Raw genomic sequence first — 21814 nt, 5'->3', positions numbered from 1 at the left:
CATCTCCTGGAGCAAAAATTAATATAAGATCCTGTCTTATTTTCAGGGAAACACGGTAGCAGCCCCGGGGGGATGGGATAATTCATTCACTACAGCTTTATTACTGGCATATATCAAGAAATAAAAAATGAATGAAAATAATCTCTTTAAATTGTATATCCGGTTAAAACCTGGGGGTTGGTGAGTGAAGCGAGTAGGGGGCAGAGCCCACTACTTTTTAAAAGGAATAAGTGGGGAAGAGATCCATAACAAGAGGCAACAATCTTAGACAGATAAAAGGTCTTTGCACGACACATCAGTCTCTTGTAAGTTCAATTTCCTCATAATAATTACTCATGGTGGCTTTAAAATCCGTACTGATCCCTACTGTCTTTTTCTGTTTCTTTTTCCGGTTTCTTTGTGGTGGTGGCCTGCGCCACCTCCACCTACTCAAAGCTTCATGATGCTCCAACAATGATGGATGGATTAAAAGCCAGAAGTCTACGTGACCATCATCATCATCATGTCCTTCCGTGAGAACCCTAAATCCAAAGAGGACTGTTTCATTTATGTTAGGTAGAATGCCTAGAGGGGACTGGGTGGTCTCATGGTCTGGAATCCCTACAGATTTTATTTTTTTCTCCAGCCGTCTGGAGTTTTTTTGTTTTTTCTGTCCCCCCTGGCCATTGGACCTTATTCTTATTCGATGTTAATTAATGTTGATTTATTTTGTTTTTCTTATTGTGTCTTTTATTTTTCTATTCTTTATTATGTAAAGCACTTTGAGCTAATGTTTGTATGAAAATGTGCTATATAAATAAACTAGCCAACCCGCGGCGTACCTTACGCCGCATAATCATGCCGGTTTTTTAATAATTTTTAAGCACAGGGAGAAAATGTAATATTTGCAAAATCGATAATGTAATAAATCAGCAAGAAAAGCAACATTGTAACAATGCACGGAACGAACCAACACACAATCGTCCGTGCAGCGTAGCGAGGTGGGAGGGGGTGTGTACAAAGTGCAGGAGCATCTAAGAAGACGCATGTTTGTCGCGGATGCAAATTGCTGTATGTAGCGTGTACAACACTTTGTTATGCTGCACGCGGTCGTGCGTCGTAACCGAAAAACTCGTTTTTTAAAGACTGCTCACTTCATTGTGTTTTAACCTCGGTTGTAAAGGAATGTTTTAATGATCCCATGGGATACCCCTCGCAAACAGTTTTACACGCTGCATATGGCGATTCACCTCCGTGAGAAACATGCCTCTATTAACAGTCAACGTGTGGGAGGGGGGTGTGTACAAAAGGTAGGGACGAAAACAGTTGGAGCGTATGAGTCGCACTTAGTGGCAATTCCACGGTTTGCAGCCCGAATGGGGTTCAACGGCTTACCCACGCCTAGACACACGCTCAATCTCATGCATAATTATTTATTGAATGGTAAACACTTCTGGAAAGACACGTTTGTCTAAAACAGGTTAGTGTGAGAATACAACAGTAAGTGAATGAAAAGATAGAACTCTGGAGAGAGCAAAATACAACACAATAGTGAACCCGCGGCATAACAAACGCCGCATAAGTATTTATTGATGGTTGAACACTTCTGGAAAGACACAGGGACACCCCTCGCAAACTGTTCTACACGCCGCATACAGCGATTCTGCGACAAACAAACTGTTTTACACACTGCATACAGCGAATCACATCAGCGACATGATTTTTCCTAGATGGTCCTGTCGCGTCCACCCTCGCACTTGAAGCATACACACTGCCTGCTCATGTGCCCGGTCGCAAGCCGCGTCCAGCCTCGTTTTCAAAGCATACACACCGCCTGGTCATGTGTCTGCTCGCAAGAGAAACTCACAGAGAGCGCCCACCAGCTGCCTGTGTGTGTGCCTCTGTCTGTCTCTGGCACGGCTTTCTCTTGCGCTGCCTCTGTGTGAACCGGTCAGGCACAGAGAAGGTCAGCTGCTGACAGAGCGTCTCGACTGTTGCAGGGCCTGCATTGGTGAAGCAGATGAGACGGTAATGAAACAGAGGCACAGGGCTTTTTGGTTTTTAAAGACTGATTCCTTCATTGTGCTTTAACCTCAGTTTTAAAGGATTGTTTTAAGGATCCCATGGGATTCCCCTCGCAAACTGTTTCACACGCTGCATATGGCGATTCACCTCCGCGAGAAACATGCCTCTATGAACAGTCAACGTAGCTCAGAGGTACATGACATTAACCTGACCTGCACTGCATGTGGCCTCTACGACAGACGAATATAAATGACGCCATTTTTTCTGTGTCGTCGCGTTCGAGTTGGTGGGCGTGGCCCTGCGAGTTGTTGTCGTATCCAATGGTCTTGGAGTTGGTGGGCGTGGCTCCTTCCTGTGTGCGCCATAGGTGTCTCACTTGGCGGCTTAGTGAATCCACGCCCCTTCCGGCGTGATTTTCATGGTTGTCTTGCCTTAGTGAATTATATATATAGATTTTGTTGTTGTAAAGGTTTTTACTACCATGAGATATGAGACTTGTGTAAAGCTGCTGGTGATCTTGTACTTGTTAAACAGCTATCTGTATGAGAGTGTGTTTTTTTCTGTAACAACCATTTAGGACAGCTTAACTTCCTTAGCATTACATTTATTCTCAAAAAAAAAAATGTAAAGAGCTTTGCATTTTTTGGCTTAAAAAATTACATATTTATTAAATCTGATCTTTCTAATGTAAAACATGCAAAACATTAAAAGTACAAATTCAGAAGTGTAAAAAGTATAATGCTGCTATAAATAATAATAAAAATAATGCTAATATCGTATATACTGTCTTAATGGGTCATTTGTGTGGTATATCTTGAAGCACGGTGAAATACACAATCCAATGTCACAGTCAGGAAAATAATAGTAGCGTGATTTCTTGCAGATTTTCTTTCCAGACTGATCAGCTTTTCAGCAACACACTACACATGTATGATTGACATGAGCGTCACTTTCGCAGTCATTACAATCACTTTCGATTTCACTGTCCATTTCAATGCCACTGTCTGAAAACAGATTCACTTCGTCATCACTACTCATATCACTGTCAAAAACGTGAAACACCTGGGCTGCTGAAAAACATTTCTAACAAGACGCCATTATTAGGCTAGGAGAAGATGTGTCTGCACCATTGCCTGAGTAACACTTGGGCCTCTCGTCTATATCGTTTCCCAATCAATGATCGGAACTAATGCTCTTGGCACTTTTAGAGCCCAAGTAGTCCTCGGGTTCAACTCTTATGTGAGATGCATCTATACGGTTGCCTGAGTGACACTCAGGACTGAAGCTTTTAGCACTGTTTTTACAGCCTGAGTGACGCGTGGGACGAACACTAAGGAGGCTAAGGGCTCTGGTGAATGTAATTACAAGCCTCTCCAGTGGTTGGCGCTGTGTTCTAATACCTTTACTTTTCCAAGCTCCTCTCTGCAGACCGGATAATTGACAGCTGTAACATCTTTGACGTCACTTTCGGTGTCTGTCTGCCTGGACCCACCTCTTCCTGACAGAAGGACATGAGCAGAAGTTCAGCCAATTTGAAGACTGTTCACTTTGGAACTTGTATCTGAAAAGCCGTTTATGCGATTATTGCTTATTTTCTTGTTTTATCACATTCCAATTATATGGGGTCACCAGGGTGGTGCCTCACATCTTTATCATGGTCTGTGTGATCTCTTACAACACAAATAAATACATACACACATGGATAATGTACTAAATATATACACACTCTCTATATATTTACAAGTTATTTAATTAAAAAATGCTCTTCCCCATTTGTCATTGAAAATTTTCTAGTAGGCCAGCACCGTATAAACTGAAGTGGTGCCTGACTATGACATATGCCATAGCGTCTACATCTTTAAATATATCGTAACAGATGATCAAAAAACACAGTTTCAATGCTTAATGTCATTTACTGTATATTACAATATGTTATAGCAGTGTGGTAGATAAAGCATTCACAAATAGACAATCAGAGAAAATACAGTTCTTAGTAATGAGAGTGTTGTGGCGAAAAAGGCAAATCAGGATAATGACTAAATTCTGACTGAAACAAACAAGTCTCCTTATAATGAAAATAGCTATGAAAACAACCATGGGTGGGCTATTTAACTAAACTTACAATCATCTTTCCTACTTAAAGATTACCAGCTGAATGGGGAAAAAAATAAAGCAGCATTTTTCTTGATTCCTCAGAAGAGCCATATTTAACAAGAAGAATGCTACTGTGCTTTTTAGCCCCCTAAGGGCAAGACAAAAATAGATCATGAACAGGTCTCCAGATGTCCAAATCAGATTAAAAGATTTTTAGGGTAATGTACTTTATGTCACATCACAGTACAATCTTTTGTTTTTTGCTTTCAATATACTCAAAGAAAAAAAAAAATCAGCTGCATTTCCCTCCTATTTTTTTGTTCTTTATTTCACCTTATACAATTTCTCGTATTAGGAATTTGTTAGTTTTCGCATACCCCTTGGGGTCAGAGCGCAGGGTCAGCAATTGTACAGCACCCCTGGAGCAACTGAAGGTTAAGGGGCTTGCTCAAGGGCCCAGCAGAGTAGGATCTCTATTGGCAGTGATGGGGATTCGAACCGGCAACCTTTGGGATACCAGCGCAGCTCCTTATCCTCGGAGCTACCACTCCGCCCTATAAAGAATCTTCCTTAACAAATTATTCATTTAAATTGATTAAACTACAACAGGGTTAACTCGTTCGTCTGACAATTTACATATATATTAGAATGCCATGTTCACTTCTTTTTTTTAGACATTTTATATCATACTAGCACTTGTGCTGGGTAAGGTGCCACAACAGTTCATACTACTGCCCGCTTCTGTCCTGGGTTCCAATCAATTAGTCAATTTTTGCTGTGACTTGCAGCTTAGGTTAAATGGCGACTTCAAAATGGCCAAGTTTGAGTGACCACGGATGTGCACAAACCTAGCCAGATTAAGGTGAATAAACCGTTTAAGACAGAACCTGGTTTGTTAATAATCCGACGTTTAAATGCTCAAGTAATCTTCAGGAGTTCTCTTTTGGTAAAACACTCTGATATCATGAAACTACGCAAAAAACAGTTAAGCATCACCATTGACCACCAAAAATCAGAAAATGACAGACGCCTGGGACAATTTTCTTGTGTTATATAAATACGTTTCGTCAAATTGATGCTTTATTTATTGATTTCTGTTACTGGAATGCACACAGCACACTCTCTTTATTTGCTTGGCAGTGTGACTGAGCCCTGCAAAGGACCGTGATGTGTGCTTATTGCCTTGCATCTACTGCTGTTGGACTAATAAACCAGGTTCTTCAGAGGCCAATAACCTGATTTCTCTAACTGGAATAAAGGAATACATGAAACTCTAGAAATGAGGTTTCCGTGAATAACCAGGTTATTGAAGCACAACTAAACACACTGACTGGCGCCATATTAATGGTTCATTTGCACCTTTTTGCTAATCGTGCTGCGATAGCCTCAAGCTTTTTGCAAGTGGGTTGGAAAAATGGGTTGAAGGACTAATACTGATAAACATGTTACTAACTGGTTTAAAAATTAAAAGCATTAGTGCCCATACGGTGTTCATTAAAATGTTATGATGTTGAATAGGAGGGATAGAGTGTGGGACCCATCACTTGGAACCCCAGAGAACACCAGTTAGGTGGTGGAGGAGATTGGTAAAATGGAGAGGGCATGAGATTTCAGATGCCAAGATAATGTCGGAGCCTCCATGAAACAAGAAACTATGGGGCTGATGGGTAAGTGGAGGGAGTTCTATTAATACAATTCAATAATGGGAGAATATCAGTGTTTGATATACAGTTCTTAAATAAAAATAGGGATGAAAACACCTGCTTTCCTCATTACTAACAACCAGGTTAAAAACATTAACACTTTGCAATTATAAGATACTCCAGTTTAAAACTATAATGTAAAAATAAAATATACAGTATATACCAAGCCGTCAATCAAGTTTTGTAAAAGTGGAACTGACCATTCTAAAAACTGCCAGATTCTTAAAAAGGTTTGATATTGCTTGATTGACAGAAAGTGACTTCAATAATCCAAAAAAATCCTTCATTGACATTCTTTAAGACACTTAATTGCTTTTTGATGTAATTAGAAACAAAGCTCATCAGCAGAGTTAAGAGAGATTAGGAGGAGTTATTTCTCTTAATAAAAATTATACACTTAATTAATGGTTCCCACTTAACTCTGGAGGTTCCAAATAGCAAAAATTATTGAATTAAAGAACAATAAGAATGACTACTTTGTATACTTGTATCTGTTTATTACACACATGTTGCTGACTGTGGAATGAAAGATATTTTTTTTAAATGTTTTAGCATGTTATCTAGTATTACAAGTTATGTAGTCAGATAAATCCCCACCTCTGACTCACCATACCACCTGAAGCTAAGTATGTTTGGGCCCAACCAGTTCTTGGATGGGAGACCAACCAGGAAAGCCTGGGGTGCTGCTGGAGATGTTGGAGTGCAGTGACAGAGACACTGTACTGTAGAAATGGCACCGTCCTTCAGATGAGACATAATATTGAATTTCTGCAATCATAAAAGATCCCTGGGCATCTTTTGAAAACAGTAGGGTGTACCTGTTGTGCCTGTTGATGGCATTCTCATTTGATAACCAGGATTCGGCCAGCTCTCTGGCACTTTTCGTACTGGCCTTGAATTTGATGAAATTTACGAAATATGAACTGTACGAAAAGTGCAATGGACATAAATCCAGCATATGCAAACTTAAGAACAACATATTCATAATAAACAAGACTTTATACCCAAAACCACACCACCCCTGACCACAATGACTCAGCCACCTCCCCCACGTAATTTTTTGCTATATATTGCCTTTGATTCTTATAAGTCTAAGCATTATCCTCTGATGAAGACCCTTGGTAGGGGTTGAAAGCTCAGGAATAAAAAACTACTTTTGATACGCGATTCATTTTCTCCCTTTATGGATCTCCAGCTGAAAATATGCAAACTGTATCACAGACCTTCTCTTCCATATTATATATATATATATATATATATATATACATACATATACATACTGCTCATAAGAATTAAAGGAACACTTTTTAATCAGAGTATAGCATAAAGTCAATGAAACTTATGGGATATTAATCTGGTCAGTTAAGTAGCAGAGGGGTTGTTAATCAGTTTCAGCTGCTGTGGTGTTAATGAAATTAACAACAGATGCACTAGAGGGGCAACAATGAGATGACCCCAAAACAGGAATGGTTTAACAGGTGGAGGCCACTGACATTTTTCCCTCCTCATCTTTTCTGACTGTTTCTTCACTAGTTTTGCATTTGGCTACAGTCAGTGTCACTACTGGTAGCATGAGGCGATACCTGGACCCTACAGAGGTTGCACAGGTAGTCCAACTTCTCCAGGATGGCACATCAATACATGTCATTGCCAGAAGGTTTGCTGTGTCACCCTGCACAGTCTCAAGGGCATGGAGGAGATTCTAGGAGACAAGCAGTTACTCTAGGAGAGCTGGAGAGGGCCATAGAAGGTCCATAACCCATCAGCAGGACCAGTATCTGCTCCTTTGGGCAAGGAGGAACAGGATGAGCACTGCCAGAGCCCTACAAAATGACCTCCAGCAGGCCACTGGTGTGAATGTCTCTGACCAAACAACCAGAAAGACTTCATGAGGGTGACCCAAGGGCCCCATGTCCTCTAATGGGCCCTGAGCTCACTGCCCAGCAGCATGCAGCTCGATTGGCATTCGCCATAGAATACCAGAATTGGCAGATGCACCACTGGTGCCCTGTGCTTTTACAGATGAGAGCAGGTTCACCCTGAGCACATGACAGAAGTGAAAGGGTCTGGAGAAGCCATGGAGAACATTATGCTGCCTGTAACATCATTCAGCATGAGCAGTTTGGTGGTGGGTTAATGATTGTCTGGGGAGGCATATCCATGGAGGGTCACACAGACCGCTACAGGCTTGACAAAGGCACCTTGGCTGCCATTAGGTATCAGGATGAAATCCTTGGACCCATTGTCAGACCCTATGCTGGTACAGTGGCTCCTGGTGCACGACAATTCCTGGCCTCATGTGGTGAGAGTATGCAGGCAGTTCCTGGAGGATGAAGGAATTGATACCATTGACTGGCCACCACACTTTCCTGACCTAAATCCAATAGAACACCTCTGGGACATTATGTTTTGGTCCATCCAATGCCACCAGGTTGCACCTCAGACTGTCCAGGAGCTCAGTGATGCCCTGGTCCAGATCTGGGAGGAGATCCCCACAACACCATCTGTCATCTCATTAGAAGCATGCACCGATGTTGTCAGGCATGTATACAAGAACACAGGGCCATACAAAGTGCTGCGTACAATTTTGAGTTGCTGCAATTAAATTTTGGCAAAATGGACTAGCCTGCCACATAATTTTTTCACTCTGATTTTTGGGGCGTCTTTGAATTCAGGGCTCTGTAGGTTGATCATTTTCATTTCCATCAAACGATGTGGCATCCTTTCGCTCCTAACACATTACCCAGTCTATATCAGTATAGATATCCACGAGGATTTCTTTTTCCCATTGAGATCTGATGTGTTTTAAAAGTGTTCCTTTAATTTTTTTGAGCAATTTATATATATATATATATATATATATATATATATATATATATATATATATATATATACACATACATACATACACACACACATTCCCTGGTGTATTTAATTGTGTTAGCTGAGAATATTTAGGTAACCAATTTTAAAGCTTTCCTCTAGTGACCCTAAAGGTTGCACGGCTTTTCAATTACAGTTAAATTCCCAATAGTAAAAACATTGCAGTTTAAAAATTGCAGTGCTTAATATCAAAATATGGAATTATCACTATATGTAGTGTTAAAATGAATAAATTCCTACCTCAGCACCCTTAGTAAATGGAGCTTAATGCAGTGCTCCTGACTTCCATACCGTGATTCAATAATGATGTTCAATTCAGTACATTTTTCTGTATCGCGCTCTTCACCAAGTGCAGGCGCACGGTATTGTAACAAGTTCACAAGTAAAATGCAAATACAAACTTTACAAATTACTAAATACAGAAAGAACACACACAGGAAACAAAGTAATTTGAAGTAGATTATGATTGGAAACCAACAATATGTGCCCATTAAAGAAGTGATGATGATATGATAATATTTAAACAAAGAGACAAACACAAAAGGTATATTCAAAAAAAGAAAAATAATCAATATTAAGTTAATAAAAATGTATATTTTAAATGTATTTTTGACATTACATTTATAGCATCTGTTTTAAAATGGTATTGTTTTCTAATGTTATATTAACACTACAATGTGGAACTTCTTTTACAGTATTTAACACCATATCATACAATTTTCGAAAGCCTGTCCTGCTTAATCCTGAGGAGGGTCACAGTGGAGCAGAAGCGTATCCCAGCAAGCGTAGGCCACACAGAAGGAACAATCCCCTGGAGAATACACTCACACACACACACACACAAACCGCACACCCATTAGCATTGCCAGTCCACCTAACCTGCATGTCTTTGAACGGTGGAGGGAAACCAGAGAAGATGAACTCAGGGAGAACATGGAAACTCTACATAGGGAGGGCTTGGCACACAAACCCTGGTCTCCTTAAAGTGAGGGAACGACACTACCTCTAGTCCACCTAACATGCATGTCTTTGGACAGCGGGAGGAAACCACAGCAGCTGGAGAAAACCAATGCAGACACAGTGAGAACATGCAAACTTCACGCAGGGAGGACTAGGGATGTGAACCCTGGTTTCCTTCTGTGAGGCAGCAGTGCTACCAGTGCGACACCATACCAACTTCCTTATGCTTAACACTAAAGGGAATTAAGGCCATGTGAATCCCCTGCCTGGATATCCTATCATATGTCTTAATCAAATGTTAACTACTACATTTACAGTTTCATGGTGGTGACAACAAAGAGCAGTTTATCCCGCTTTATAGCAATCAATAAAAGCATACAGTGTAAAGCCGATCACAGAAATTAAAAGGCATAAAAAATAGTAGACTAACTAGTAATTTTCTGCAATTGCAATATAGCTGTAAATATGTGTGTGCAAACCGAGGTGGTACTCCGAGAACAGCGCTATACAAGAATAAAGTGAATTGAATTTCATTGCTTCAGGGACAATCTGATAAGTTCTGATTTAGAAGAAGAAGAAAAAAACCTACTGAAAATAGATTAACGTGACAGAAGCATACAGCATGCCTGGAGATCTTCATCTACTGGACTGTCTCATGTGCCAATACTTTTATCACTCTGTTGAAAGCATAACTGAAAAAGTGAAGTTCAGTGTAATGAGAGCCATTTTGTTTCGGGGTGTAAGCCACTGTATATTTCTCTGATAAATAATCTTCAAGACGGTGCTCTATTCCTTCACTCCACCAATTCGACCCCTTTTCGAATGAGGAGGTGTGTGGGGTTGATTGAAAACAGGGGATCAGGCACGTAACCATCAAACCGGGCGAGAGTGTGGGATCACTAAACTAATTTATCCAGTAACAATAGGAAAAAAATGACAAGCCTGGAATATACACAACTAGATTAAAGAATTACCAACAAAAATAAGACTCAGACTCGATTTTTTTTTTTTTTTATATAAAGTGTGATTAGATTCAGAAGCAACAAAATTAATTTCACTGCACACAAAAATAAAATGCATAAAGGCATATTGGCCTCACTAAAAAGTCCTTCTGCGCGATTTTCTGTGCAGCACTCTTGTGCGCTATTGAAAAGAATCTGGCAGGGAAATACGAAATGTCATGTCATTAACTGACAGGCAGGCTGAAGTGGTCCCTTAGCTATGTAGGGAATGCCATTAGGAATTTGGGCCCTTGAAGTGTGTCAATTACAGCATCACTATGAGCATATACAAACTACTATGGAAATGGGGGTAAACATAATAAAACACCGTTTTGGAAATCATGGTTCTAGGCATCATTTTGTCCAGTTTGTATATTTCATGGTATTTTTCAAAATATATTTTACTACTGATTTACTGTATTGTAAATCTAGTTTTTAATTTTTTTTTTTTGTAACTTTTTAGTCTACTTTCATACACATACTTTTGGGTTTTAACCCATGAGTATTCGCATATTCAGCACAACAACTGCATATTTTAAAGTACTTTCTACACTTCAAATTCTGTGAATTTCCCCCTGAGATTAATAAAGGATCTATCTATCTTTTGTCTATTGTTTGAACCCAAATCTTAATTGTATTCCTCACAGGGAGCGGACTTATAAATATCAGGCACCAAGATGACATTTCAGGTCATAGGATATTCATCACATTAAATGGCCGGAAAGTAATGCTGCCTTGTTTAGACCCAGCAAACACTGCGCCATTGAGCAATTACAACAGCTAAGCAGCGAGGAATGCTCTTTTTTTAATTGCATGCTCCATCACATGACTAGCATAGACCTAATTTTTCTCACTCTCCGTCTCTCCCACAGCATAACATAGAAGGCCAGCTCTTTAAAATGTTCAGTGACTTTAACGCATTACCACGACTAAACTCGCTACCAACCTAACTAAAAAGTTCCCTGCTCATTTACACGCACAAGTATTAGTTTATAGTACTTCTTTAACTCTAAGACAGTGAGAGTGTCTTATTTGGGGGTATACACTATAAACTTCTCGGATTTTCTCTTTCCTCATCCTAATTGCTTTGATTACCGAGGCATTAACTGAAGGACAGGAAGAAACATTTTCTCAGGTCAGATGTGCACTCTTCACTGACCCAGCATTTCTCTCCACTTTTTAAGGTGTCAGTGCTTTCCTTCTCCTTGGGATTCTGAACAGCCTGTTAGGGAAGCCAATTCTGTCTACAGGGCATTTCTTTGTGTAAAATATACACCACACGCATATTTTATACAGTATAACAAGCACCTGAAATATGCTGCATTTTCTTTAATAAAATGAATAAAAATGATCATTCCTGTACCACAAAAATCTTCATTTAAAAAAAACATAAATGTTTTGTTTAAATGATACGATGTGTTTAAATACGAATGCCTAAAAAGCATCACTTCTTTTATAGCACACTGTAAGTTCTCAGGCACAAGGTAATCTATATTTCAATAACCCTTAATACTGGAACTATAAGGATAATGGATCCTTTGCTATTTGTCACTATTAAAATTTAATGCCATATGTCAAGATAAGTGCTTAACAGGAGGCAGGCTTAACAGTAGTGATAAATTCTTTTCTAATGCCGGCAAAATAATAAGCACTAACATATAAATGCTCAGCTCATTGTAAAAGTAAAACCTTCAAAATACAGTGAATATACAGGAAACACTTTAGCAGCACAACAAACAGGAGAATTTACCTATAATAATGTACAGAACCCTTACTTAATCACAATTTGCTTGGAAAACAAAGTCAATTAAGCTGTGCAATAGTGCGAATTTGCTGAAGCAAAACAGTAAGACGAGCCCTGTCACAACAGTACATTACTCCGGTCTCCAGAACACGTAGCTGCAGGACTTACCAGATAATGCGATGTACAGAATCTCCAACAATGACATTCATAGCAGCAAGAACAAAGTCATTCATTAGCAGGTACAGGAAAACGAGACTACAATAAACAATTTCATTGAAAATAAAAATTCTGAATGTTGGTATCAGCAATGTACAGTACACTGCTCACAACCTTTCATTGCTGGCAGTAAATTGCCTTTTGATACCGAGGTGTGGAGAGCCTCCCTGCAGTTTAGTGGGCAGGAAAGTCTCCATTAAACCAAACCCACACTGCAACAATGCCTTCATTTACATACTCTTGGCTGGTTCCAAAGACAACACACATACTGTATAGAACTTGATGCATGACTACTCTTTATCTTTTAAATAGGATGCGGTAAATGTCACTGCGACTCTAGTGCTGCACTTACCAATGCAAGACACAGGCAAGTGCTGAATAATTTAAATGAATTTTACCAGACAAACAAAAACTAATTTTGCCAGTGTTCTAAGGCAGATGCAAGCATTTAAGTTATATTCTAACTCTGTAATAAACAAGGTCAATTAATTTAAAAATGTGATTTACTAGTCAGTACGTTTAACAGCGTTATCATTTTTGTAGAATTACATACTGAACAACAAGTAACTACTAACTTTCAGAACAATCAAACCAATTTCCTTAAAACAAATACTAGGTACAGTTGAACACAGTATGTCATATTCAGATCCATTTGAAAGACATGGATGCCATGAGGATGCTAATATGAATTTGAAATACTACAGACTTCATTCGAATCACCGATAATTCAATACAAAAAATAATCAAACTATGAGGAAATAAACAGCCTAAGAATTCCGGGAAAACTCCATGAAGAATTGAGCATATTAAATCAAAACGGAGCAAAAACTGACAAATATAGCTTCAAGAAATGAAAAGAAAAAAGAAGGAAGTCAGGAAGAGTGTATTTCACAAAAGGGTTTCATTATTAAGCAGGAATAGAAAAGTAAAGTCTTGTATCTGAACTGCACTTCACCTTTAAAATGGTTAATTCAAACCAATAGGCTGCCACAGAATGTACAGCATGGAGAAACAGCATTAGCCAGACCCTCGGTGCCTATTAATCAAACAGTTACATCATTTCTCAACATCGTAAACATATTTGTACTGCAAAAACATTATGCTTGAGATCAATATTAAAAGCTTTAGTCAAACAGAAGTGTCATGTTTTACAGCACGGCCGGAGTAATTTATTTTTCTTTTAATAGTGTTTCCAACAGCTTCTGATACATTTCTGGTTACCCACAAAGAAATATTGTCTGAAATATAAAACAATGCAAGAGCAGCATGAATTTGTATAAGTAGAGAATATGCAGGTTAATAATGCAGATGAACTTACCTACAATGAATACTACCACAAATACACTTAAAAATTACTAATTGAACCGTTCAGCTGTATGCAAATAATGGAATAATTTGACTGCAAGTAACAATTTAAAACATGAGAAAAGCTCTCTCTATTAAATATACCTTAGTAACAGGCATTGAAACAATGCACTTGAAGAGCGACTGTCCGTCTACTGCATGTGAAACGATCAAGAATGACCCTGCAGACGTAGCCCAGGTAAATGACCCGCTTATTATTCCATGTCTTAATTCCTCTCGGTGTCAGCAGTGCTCTCAATTCAGCAGTCTATACCCTCACTGTTTTGTAACTTTAACAGTGACACAGACCCACATCCAATACGAGCCGTGTGCTTGTTTAATCTGCAGCGGCCAAGTCCAAACTGCAGTGGATAGAGTGTGTGTCAACGTGCTATAAGGAAAGAGACACATGTGAAATTCACTCCCTGGAGACGCTGCTTTGTGTCCTATCACTCTATTTATAGGCCAGTCCATGAATCAAGTCCCTTCAAGAAATCACTTGCTGTTACTAAATGAAGACATCTACAGGCACTAACAGGGAGAAGGAAAGCATATACATTATTTCTAATAAGTCGGCGTCTAACAGGAAGGAATTACTTTCTGTATTCCTCACATATAAACAGCTGAGGTCTGCAGATAAGCATAATTACCGAGGATTTTTACTGGTATTAAAAATATCTACTGTATATGCAGTTTATCCACTTTTGATGCACTTTTTTGTGTGGTTAATATAAAGTATAAAAGAATTTTATAGTGATTATGGCATTTTACAGATTATAGTATGTGAAACTCTAAATTATTCATTACCCCAATGCTAAATCAGCAAACAGCAATGGTTGTTCCATATTATAAAATTGCACAATAAAACAAATTTTTGCTTCTGAGAATCAAAACTCTGATATCTGTTGTGATTAGAATAATCTTCTTTTAAACTACAATTGCGAACATTATAAAATATTCACTGGATATGCATGCTAAAAATAAAACATTAATTACAGTGAAGATTCCCCAATGGAAAATAGATTCTAAAATTCTGCTATTCTGCAAATTCAGCTGTGCACCTGCATCAATACAAACAATATCTGCAAAAGGCTTACTGAATACTCCATTTATACTGTTAAAGACGCCTAAATGTATTTGTTCCACATTTTGCAGAGCTTAAATAATGTGAAGTTTAATGCTCTGTAAGAAGAATACTTTTTTTGTAATTACTAATTACATGCAACACTGTTTTAATTTTTTTTACTTCAGTCTGAAAATTATTATTATGATAAATAAAAAAAATGTTTGGTGTACGGCATGACTTTTCATTGCAGGCCCTTTTAAAGTTGCTTGAATAGCATTCAGAATGTGATAATAAGTGTTTTATCATGAAAAGGTCCTATGGGCGACTCTGTTGTCATTTTCTGCCTCATTTATTACATAGTTCTAACCAAATGCCAACTACAACCCTTGTATGTTTACTCCTAATACCATGCCACTAGTCTCGCAGAGCCTGGGGGCAACAAAGACAGAATTTGGGTTAAACATGGGCGGATTTTCAGATTGAAATTTGAATACCAATCCAGTGCCTCATGAGGGTGGAGGTCAAAATAGGGATGATGATTTAAACAACAAGGAGTAATGGTGCAACTGTTAACATGGTCTGACAGACAGCAAGCCTCTGGTCATGATGGGTAAACCTTCTATGGCTAAAAAAAAATCTCCTAAAAAGACCATTGTTAAAATTATAAATGTGTGATCACTTTATAGTTTTAAAAATAAAAAAACAACCTATGGTATAGGAAAAACCAAACTGGCATTCAAACACATCACTGGGCTATTGATAAATGTAAACGAGCCACCGATGGCGGCTGTATGTGGTGTCTGCCGCTCTCAGTTATGTAGATGCTGGCATGGTCCATGTGACATTATAAGAAAAGACATCTATGTACAGAAAGAAATAAACGATAAAATATGGATTCAAACTAAACTGTGTTACTGGTAAATATATATAGTCACATATTTGCGATCAGGAGACAACTAAAGTGCCAAGCTGGTTGTGATTACAATCCGAACCAGAGGTTGGCACTATCACTTAATACCTTTTCTCTTTCTCCCTTTGCAGATAGGATGATTGATGAATTGACTACTAATGACATCACTTCACTGTCCCCTAAACCTGCCTCTTGCACTTCCCAGCCATTAAAACAGGGACGTATGGTCAGGGGAGGCAGGTGACGCAGAGCCATTATGAAAAGTAAAAAAAAAACTAATAATGATAACACAAAATAAATGTGTCCACTGGTCTGTGCTATAAATTTGTTTTCTGTGTGATTCCAATAATTTTGGTCATTTTTATAGTCGTAATCGCTGAATTGGCACATTTCTTGTTCAAATAAAGTGGAGAAACGCAAGGTGCGGCAACGATAAGTCTCACCTCACCTCGGACTGCGCCCTCCCTCACACACAGGGTTGATGCGTGCAATTGGCGCATGCCTGTTGCGGTCTCTCTGTTTGTTGCCAATATAATGTTTGCAGACATGTTTATTATACACCTTATCTTTCCACAGTCAGGACAATACCTTGAATGAATGTGTCTGACATATTTAGTCTTGCTGAGCACACATAAAACCGCAGTGAAAAGGAACAAGGTGAGGCAGACAGTACCGTGCCGCCCTGAAGGTGCTCATTGCTGCTGTTCTTCTATGCAGAGGCTCCGATAAGTTAGCGATATCAGAAAGTCAAGTGTACTGCAACAGTCCATTTGTTTTTATTTTTTGTTCCGACTGACTGCCAAAATGGAAGATTAAGATTTTTAAAACAAAAGGAAAATGAGGACCTTTACAAGAAATTGACAGAGATTTTCATGGAGAAAGATAGGTTCATGGACTTCATTTACAAATTAAAGGTAAGACCATAAACGGTTATAAATTGACAATTTTATAAAAAAATGGGATCAGACTAAGAAAAACCAATCCAATATTTAAAAACAAAATTTTGACCTTAAATAAATAAAATAATTATTCTTTTGCCTTTCTTGTTATCCTTTTGTTGAACAGTCTGTATTAAAATTGATTAAAGCATCAAAATTAAAAGCTTTTAAGAAGAACTAAATATTTCAATTAAGGTCAAACTTTTCTGTACACCACTCTATACTTTCATTTGTATTGAATGAGTATGAATTGTGGAATTGCAACGGCAAACTTAGAACACATAGAGGGTGCTGAGCAAATGCGCTCTCTCGCCGCTCTAAATGTAACGTTCTTTCTTAGCCAAATATGTGTCTTACCTGTACATGTGTGCGTAAAGAATGCTGATGAGATATGAAACATAACCAGTAGTCAATGTGCAAGCTGCCAGTTGAACTGTGAATAAGCAACTCGTTTGGGTCCATGTATTTGTAAATCTCACTCTGAATGAGTCAGTGCCTCACCAGCCATGAACCTCATCGTACGTCACTTCATTAAAACTGGTTCCTACTCCATCCTGAGTAAGTCTGTTATCGACTCTCATCTGAAGAAGACACTTAACGTTTATTCTCCTGTTTTTTTTTTTTTTTTAATTTCAGTTACACGGGAATCACTTCAATACCCCAAATCTTTGTTATTTTGTCTTGCTATTTGGGAAAACATAAAAAATTGGTCCTTTTATTCTCTGTAGGTGTAATAATTAATGTTAGAGCTTCTGGAGGGGATAGGGTTCCAGGAAACTACTGGAATAGCCATAACTTCCCGCCCCTCTTCTTACTTTCGTTTACTCGTGGAATTCTTGTCAACACATGACTATGTTGCTTCTGTGGATTACTCATTTCTTTCAAATTTCTTTTATTTTGAATGTTTTATTTTATTCCAAAAAAAGAATTAAAATTGATTTTTTTTTTCTTTTGCTTTCTGCAGTGGTCACTATATGCAGGTTTTACCGTATATATATTACATACACACACACACATATATATATATATATACACATATGCATACATATACATATACACACATATACAGTCATATGAAAAAGTTTGGGAACCCCTCGCAGCCTGCATAATAATTTACTCTTCTTTCAACAAAAAAAAGATAACAGTGGTATGTCTTTCATTTCCTAGGAAAATCCGAGTACTGAGGTGTTTTCCGAACAAAGACTTTTAGTGAAGCAGTATTTAGTTGTATGAAATTAAATCAGATGTGAAAAACTGGTTGTGCAAAATGTGGGTCCTTGTCATTGTGCCGATTTGAATGCCTGTCACTGCTCAATGCTGATTACTTGGTATGATGAGCTCGTTAAGTATTGAACTTCATAGACAGGTGTGTCCAATCATGAGTGGTAAAAGGTATTTAAGGTGGTCAATTGCAAGTTGTGCTTCCCTTTGACACTCCTCTGAAGAGTGACAGACAGCATGGGATCCTCAAAGCAACTCTCAAAGATCTGAAAACAAAGATTGTTCAGTCTCATGGTTTAGGGGAAGGCTACAAAAGCTATCTCAGAGGTTTAAACTGTCAGTTTCAGCTGTGAGGAATGGAATCAGGAAATGGAAGGCCACAGGCACAGTTGCTGTTAAACCCAGCAGGTCTGGCAGGCCAAGAAAAATACAGGAGCGACATATGAGCAGGATTGTGAGAATGGTGACAGACAACCCACAGATCACCTCCAAAGACCTGCACGAACATCTTGCTGCAGATGGTGTATCTGTACATTGTTCTACAATTCAGTGCAATTTGAACAAAGAACATCTGTATGGCAGGGTAATGACAAAGAAGCCCTTTCTGCACTCACGCCACAAACAGAGTTGCTTATTGTATGCAAATTCTCATTTAGACAAGCCAGATTCATTTTGGAACAAAGTGCTTTGGACTGATGAGACACAAATTGAGTTATTTGGTCCTAACAAAAAGCACTTTGCATGGTGGAAGAAGAACACCACATTCCAGGAAAAACACCTGCTACCTGCTGTCAAATATGGTGGAGGTTCCATCATGCTGTGGGCTGTGTGGCTAGTTCAGGGACTGGGGCCCTTGTTAAAGTCGAGGGTCAGATGAATTCAACCCAATATCAACAAATTCTTCAGGATAATGTTCAAGCATCAGTCACAAAGTTGAAGTTATGCAGGGGTTGGATATTCCAACAAGACAATGACCCAAAACACAGTTCGAAATCTACAAAGGCATTCATGCAGAGGAGAAGTACAATGTTCTGGAATGGCCGCCACAGTCCCCTGACTTGAATATCATCGAAAATCTATGGGATGATTTGAAGCAGGCTGTCCATGCTCGGCAGCCATCAAATTGAACTGAACTGGAGAGATTTTGTATGAAGAATGGTCAAAAATACCGCCATCCAGAATCCAGACACTCATCACAGGCTATAGGAGGACAGCATCTAGAGGCTGTTATATTTGCAAAAGGAGGCTCAACTAAGTATTGATGTCATATCTCTGTTGGGGTGCCCAAATGTAAGCACCTGTCTAATTTTGTTATGATGCATATTTTCTGTTAATCCAATAAACTTAATGTCACTGCTGAAATACTTCTATTTCCATAAGGCATGTAGTATATAAAAGGAAGATGCTACTTTGAAAGCTCAGCCAATGATAAACAACAATCCAAAGAATTAAGAGGGGTTCCCAAACTTTTTCATATGACTGTATTCTCCAACTTCCCGTGTAGGTAGAAGACTGAAATTTGGCAGGCTTATTCCTTACAGCTTACTTACAAAAGTTGGGCATTTCGAAATTCTATGCGTAATGGTCATAACTGGAACCTATTTTTTTGTCCATATACTATAATAGACTTCTGCCCGATGCCCGTGGGAGGCGGAGTTACTTCTCCCACGTAATTTAGTGCCTGCCCATATAAGGCCGTCCGTCAGAGGCAATCTAATAGAAACACTGCCGCTAAATATTCACGGGTGAAGGACTGTGCTTATGCAGAGGAAGATGAGATGGTCACGGTGGTGTTTGGCACAAACTCAGCAAAACTGTGAGAGAAACTTTTAAGTGCCTGGTCTTAGCTAACATTAAATACAGCCGTGGATATCACATGAGATGGCACCAGCACAGCTGTGAACCTTTGATGCATGTACACCGAGCGGCTCACATGAAATGACGCAGTGCACAGATAAAAAGCAACAGTTCCAAAGAGTGCTAAACAAAAACCGAATTACACAACTGAGAAGGCAGCAAAAAATATGAAGCGTGTGATACATACAAACATATTCATAAGTGCAGTTACTGCGGAAACAAAGCACACGGTGGAAAAAGTCAATGTCCCGCTAAAGGAAGACAGTTTAAAAAAAACCCGTGCATGCAGTGTGTCAGGTCTCAGATAAAGAAGAAGACGAGCTGTTTATTGATGCAGTAAGAAACAAATCGATGAATGAAACCTGTCATCTTTACAACGATTGACAAACACGGAATGTAACTTGAACACAACACATCCTACAAATACGAACCTGATTGAAAGAAATAATGATAATCAAATCCTTGATGACAGCAACACTCATAACACTCACAAAACAATTACTGTATATTGACAATCATATTACATTATTTTAAAAATGTTCCATTTTCTTCTTCATAACTTCTTTAACACACTACTTCTCCGCTGTGAAGTGCGGGTATATATATATATATATATATATATATATATATATATATATATATATATATATATATATATATATATATATATATATACATATATACACACATATATATATATATATATATATATATATATATATATATATATATATATATACACACAGTATAAATATATATATATACACAGTATATATATATATATATATATATATATATATATTTATACACACTATATATATATATATATATATATATATATTGTGAACGCTGGCCCCGGCACAGACAGACGGACAACATTGTTTCACCCAACACACTTTTATTTACACTATATTATTTACAATTCGTGCTCACGTGCACCCCCAGTGCCTTCTCGCACCGATTCCCCCAGGTCCAGGCCCACAGTCTCTTGTGCCTTCCTGGCCGCCTCCAGTCCTTCCTCTTGCTCAGTCCACTTCCACCCGACTTCCACCAATGACTGGAGGGAGGCCCCTAAATAAGGCTCCCGGATGAGCCCAGGTGCTTCCGCCATCTGTTCCTTGGCCACCCCAGCGTGGCGGAAGTGTCGGCTGCCTTCCTGGCAGCTCTCCGGGCGCCACCCAAAGTCTTCCCCCCGGCACTTCCTGGTGTGGCGGAAGTGCCGGGCTCCCGGGATAATTAGGCACCGGGGCGCCGCCTGGCGGTGGCCACGGGTCCCTACAGGGCTGGGCTTCAAAGCCCTGTACCCGAGGCCCCTTGCCTAACCAGGACGGACGCCCCACTCTGTCTGGAGGAGGCACTCGCCCTCCTCCGGTCCTCATAAGCCCCGGCCGGGCTCCAGCCCCAGCCGCGGACCGCACAGGGATAAACCGGCATCGGGAGCCGCCTGGCGGTGACCACGGGCCCCTACAGGGTAGGGCTTCCATGCCCTCAACCCGTGGCTCCCAACAAACCAGGACGGACCCTGCGGTCCGGAGGAGGCACAAGCCCTCCTCACGTCCCTCCTGGGCGCCCAGCCGGGCTCCAGCCCGCCGGGGCCATATATATATATATATATATATATATATATATATATATATATATATAATATATATATATATATACACACAGTATATACATATATATATATATATATATATATACATATATATATATATATATATATACATATATATATATATATATATACATATATATATATATATATATATATATATATATATATATATATATATATATATACATATATATATATATATATATATATATATATATATATATATATATATATATATATATATATATATATATACAT

At 38.9% G+C, this 21814-nt stretch overlaps 1 protein-coding gene across 6 annotated transcripts in view; it reads right to left on the bottom strand.

Moving 5' to 3' along the window:
• Positions 1–21814, bottom strand: part of rgs3a (regulator of G protein signaling 3a) — a 493869-nt gene that overhangs the window by 148008 nt on the left and 324047 nt on the right. Inside the window, exon 1 of one of the 6 annotated variants that reach the window (XM_039762728.1) lies at positions 14055–14316. The exons of 4 other annotated variants lie outside the window; for them this stretch is intronic. In XM_039762728.1, the coding sequence (XP_039618662.1) occupies positions 14055–14069 (15 nt within the window). In that variant the 5' untranslated portion in view covers positions 14070–14316. Of the gene's footprint in view, positions 1–12557; positions 12678–14054; positions 14317–21814 lie in introns of those variants that run through there. One more of the 6 variants, XM_039762729.1, reaches the window with a different exon arrangement.

This window comes from Polypterus senegalus, chromosome 9 (assembly GCF_016835505.1).
Source record: "Polypterus senegalus isolate Bchr_013 chromosome 9, ASM1683550v1, whole genome shotgun sequence".
NCBI classification, from domain to species: Eukaryota; Metazoa; Chordata; class Cladistia; order Polypteriformes; family Polypteridae; genus Polypterus; species Polypterus senegalus.
The sequence above is the reverse complement of the archived record's forward strand: the minus strand, read 5'-3'. Positions and strand labels throughout refer to the sequence as shown.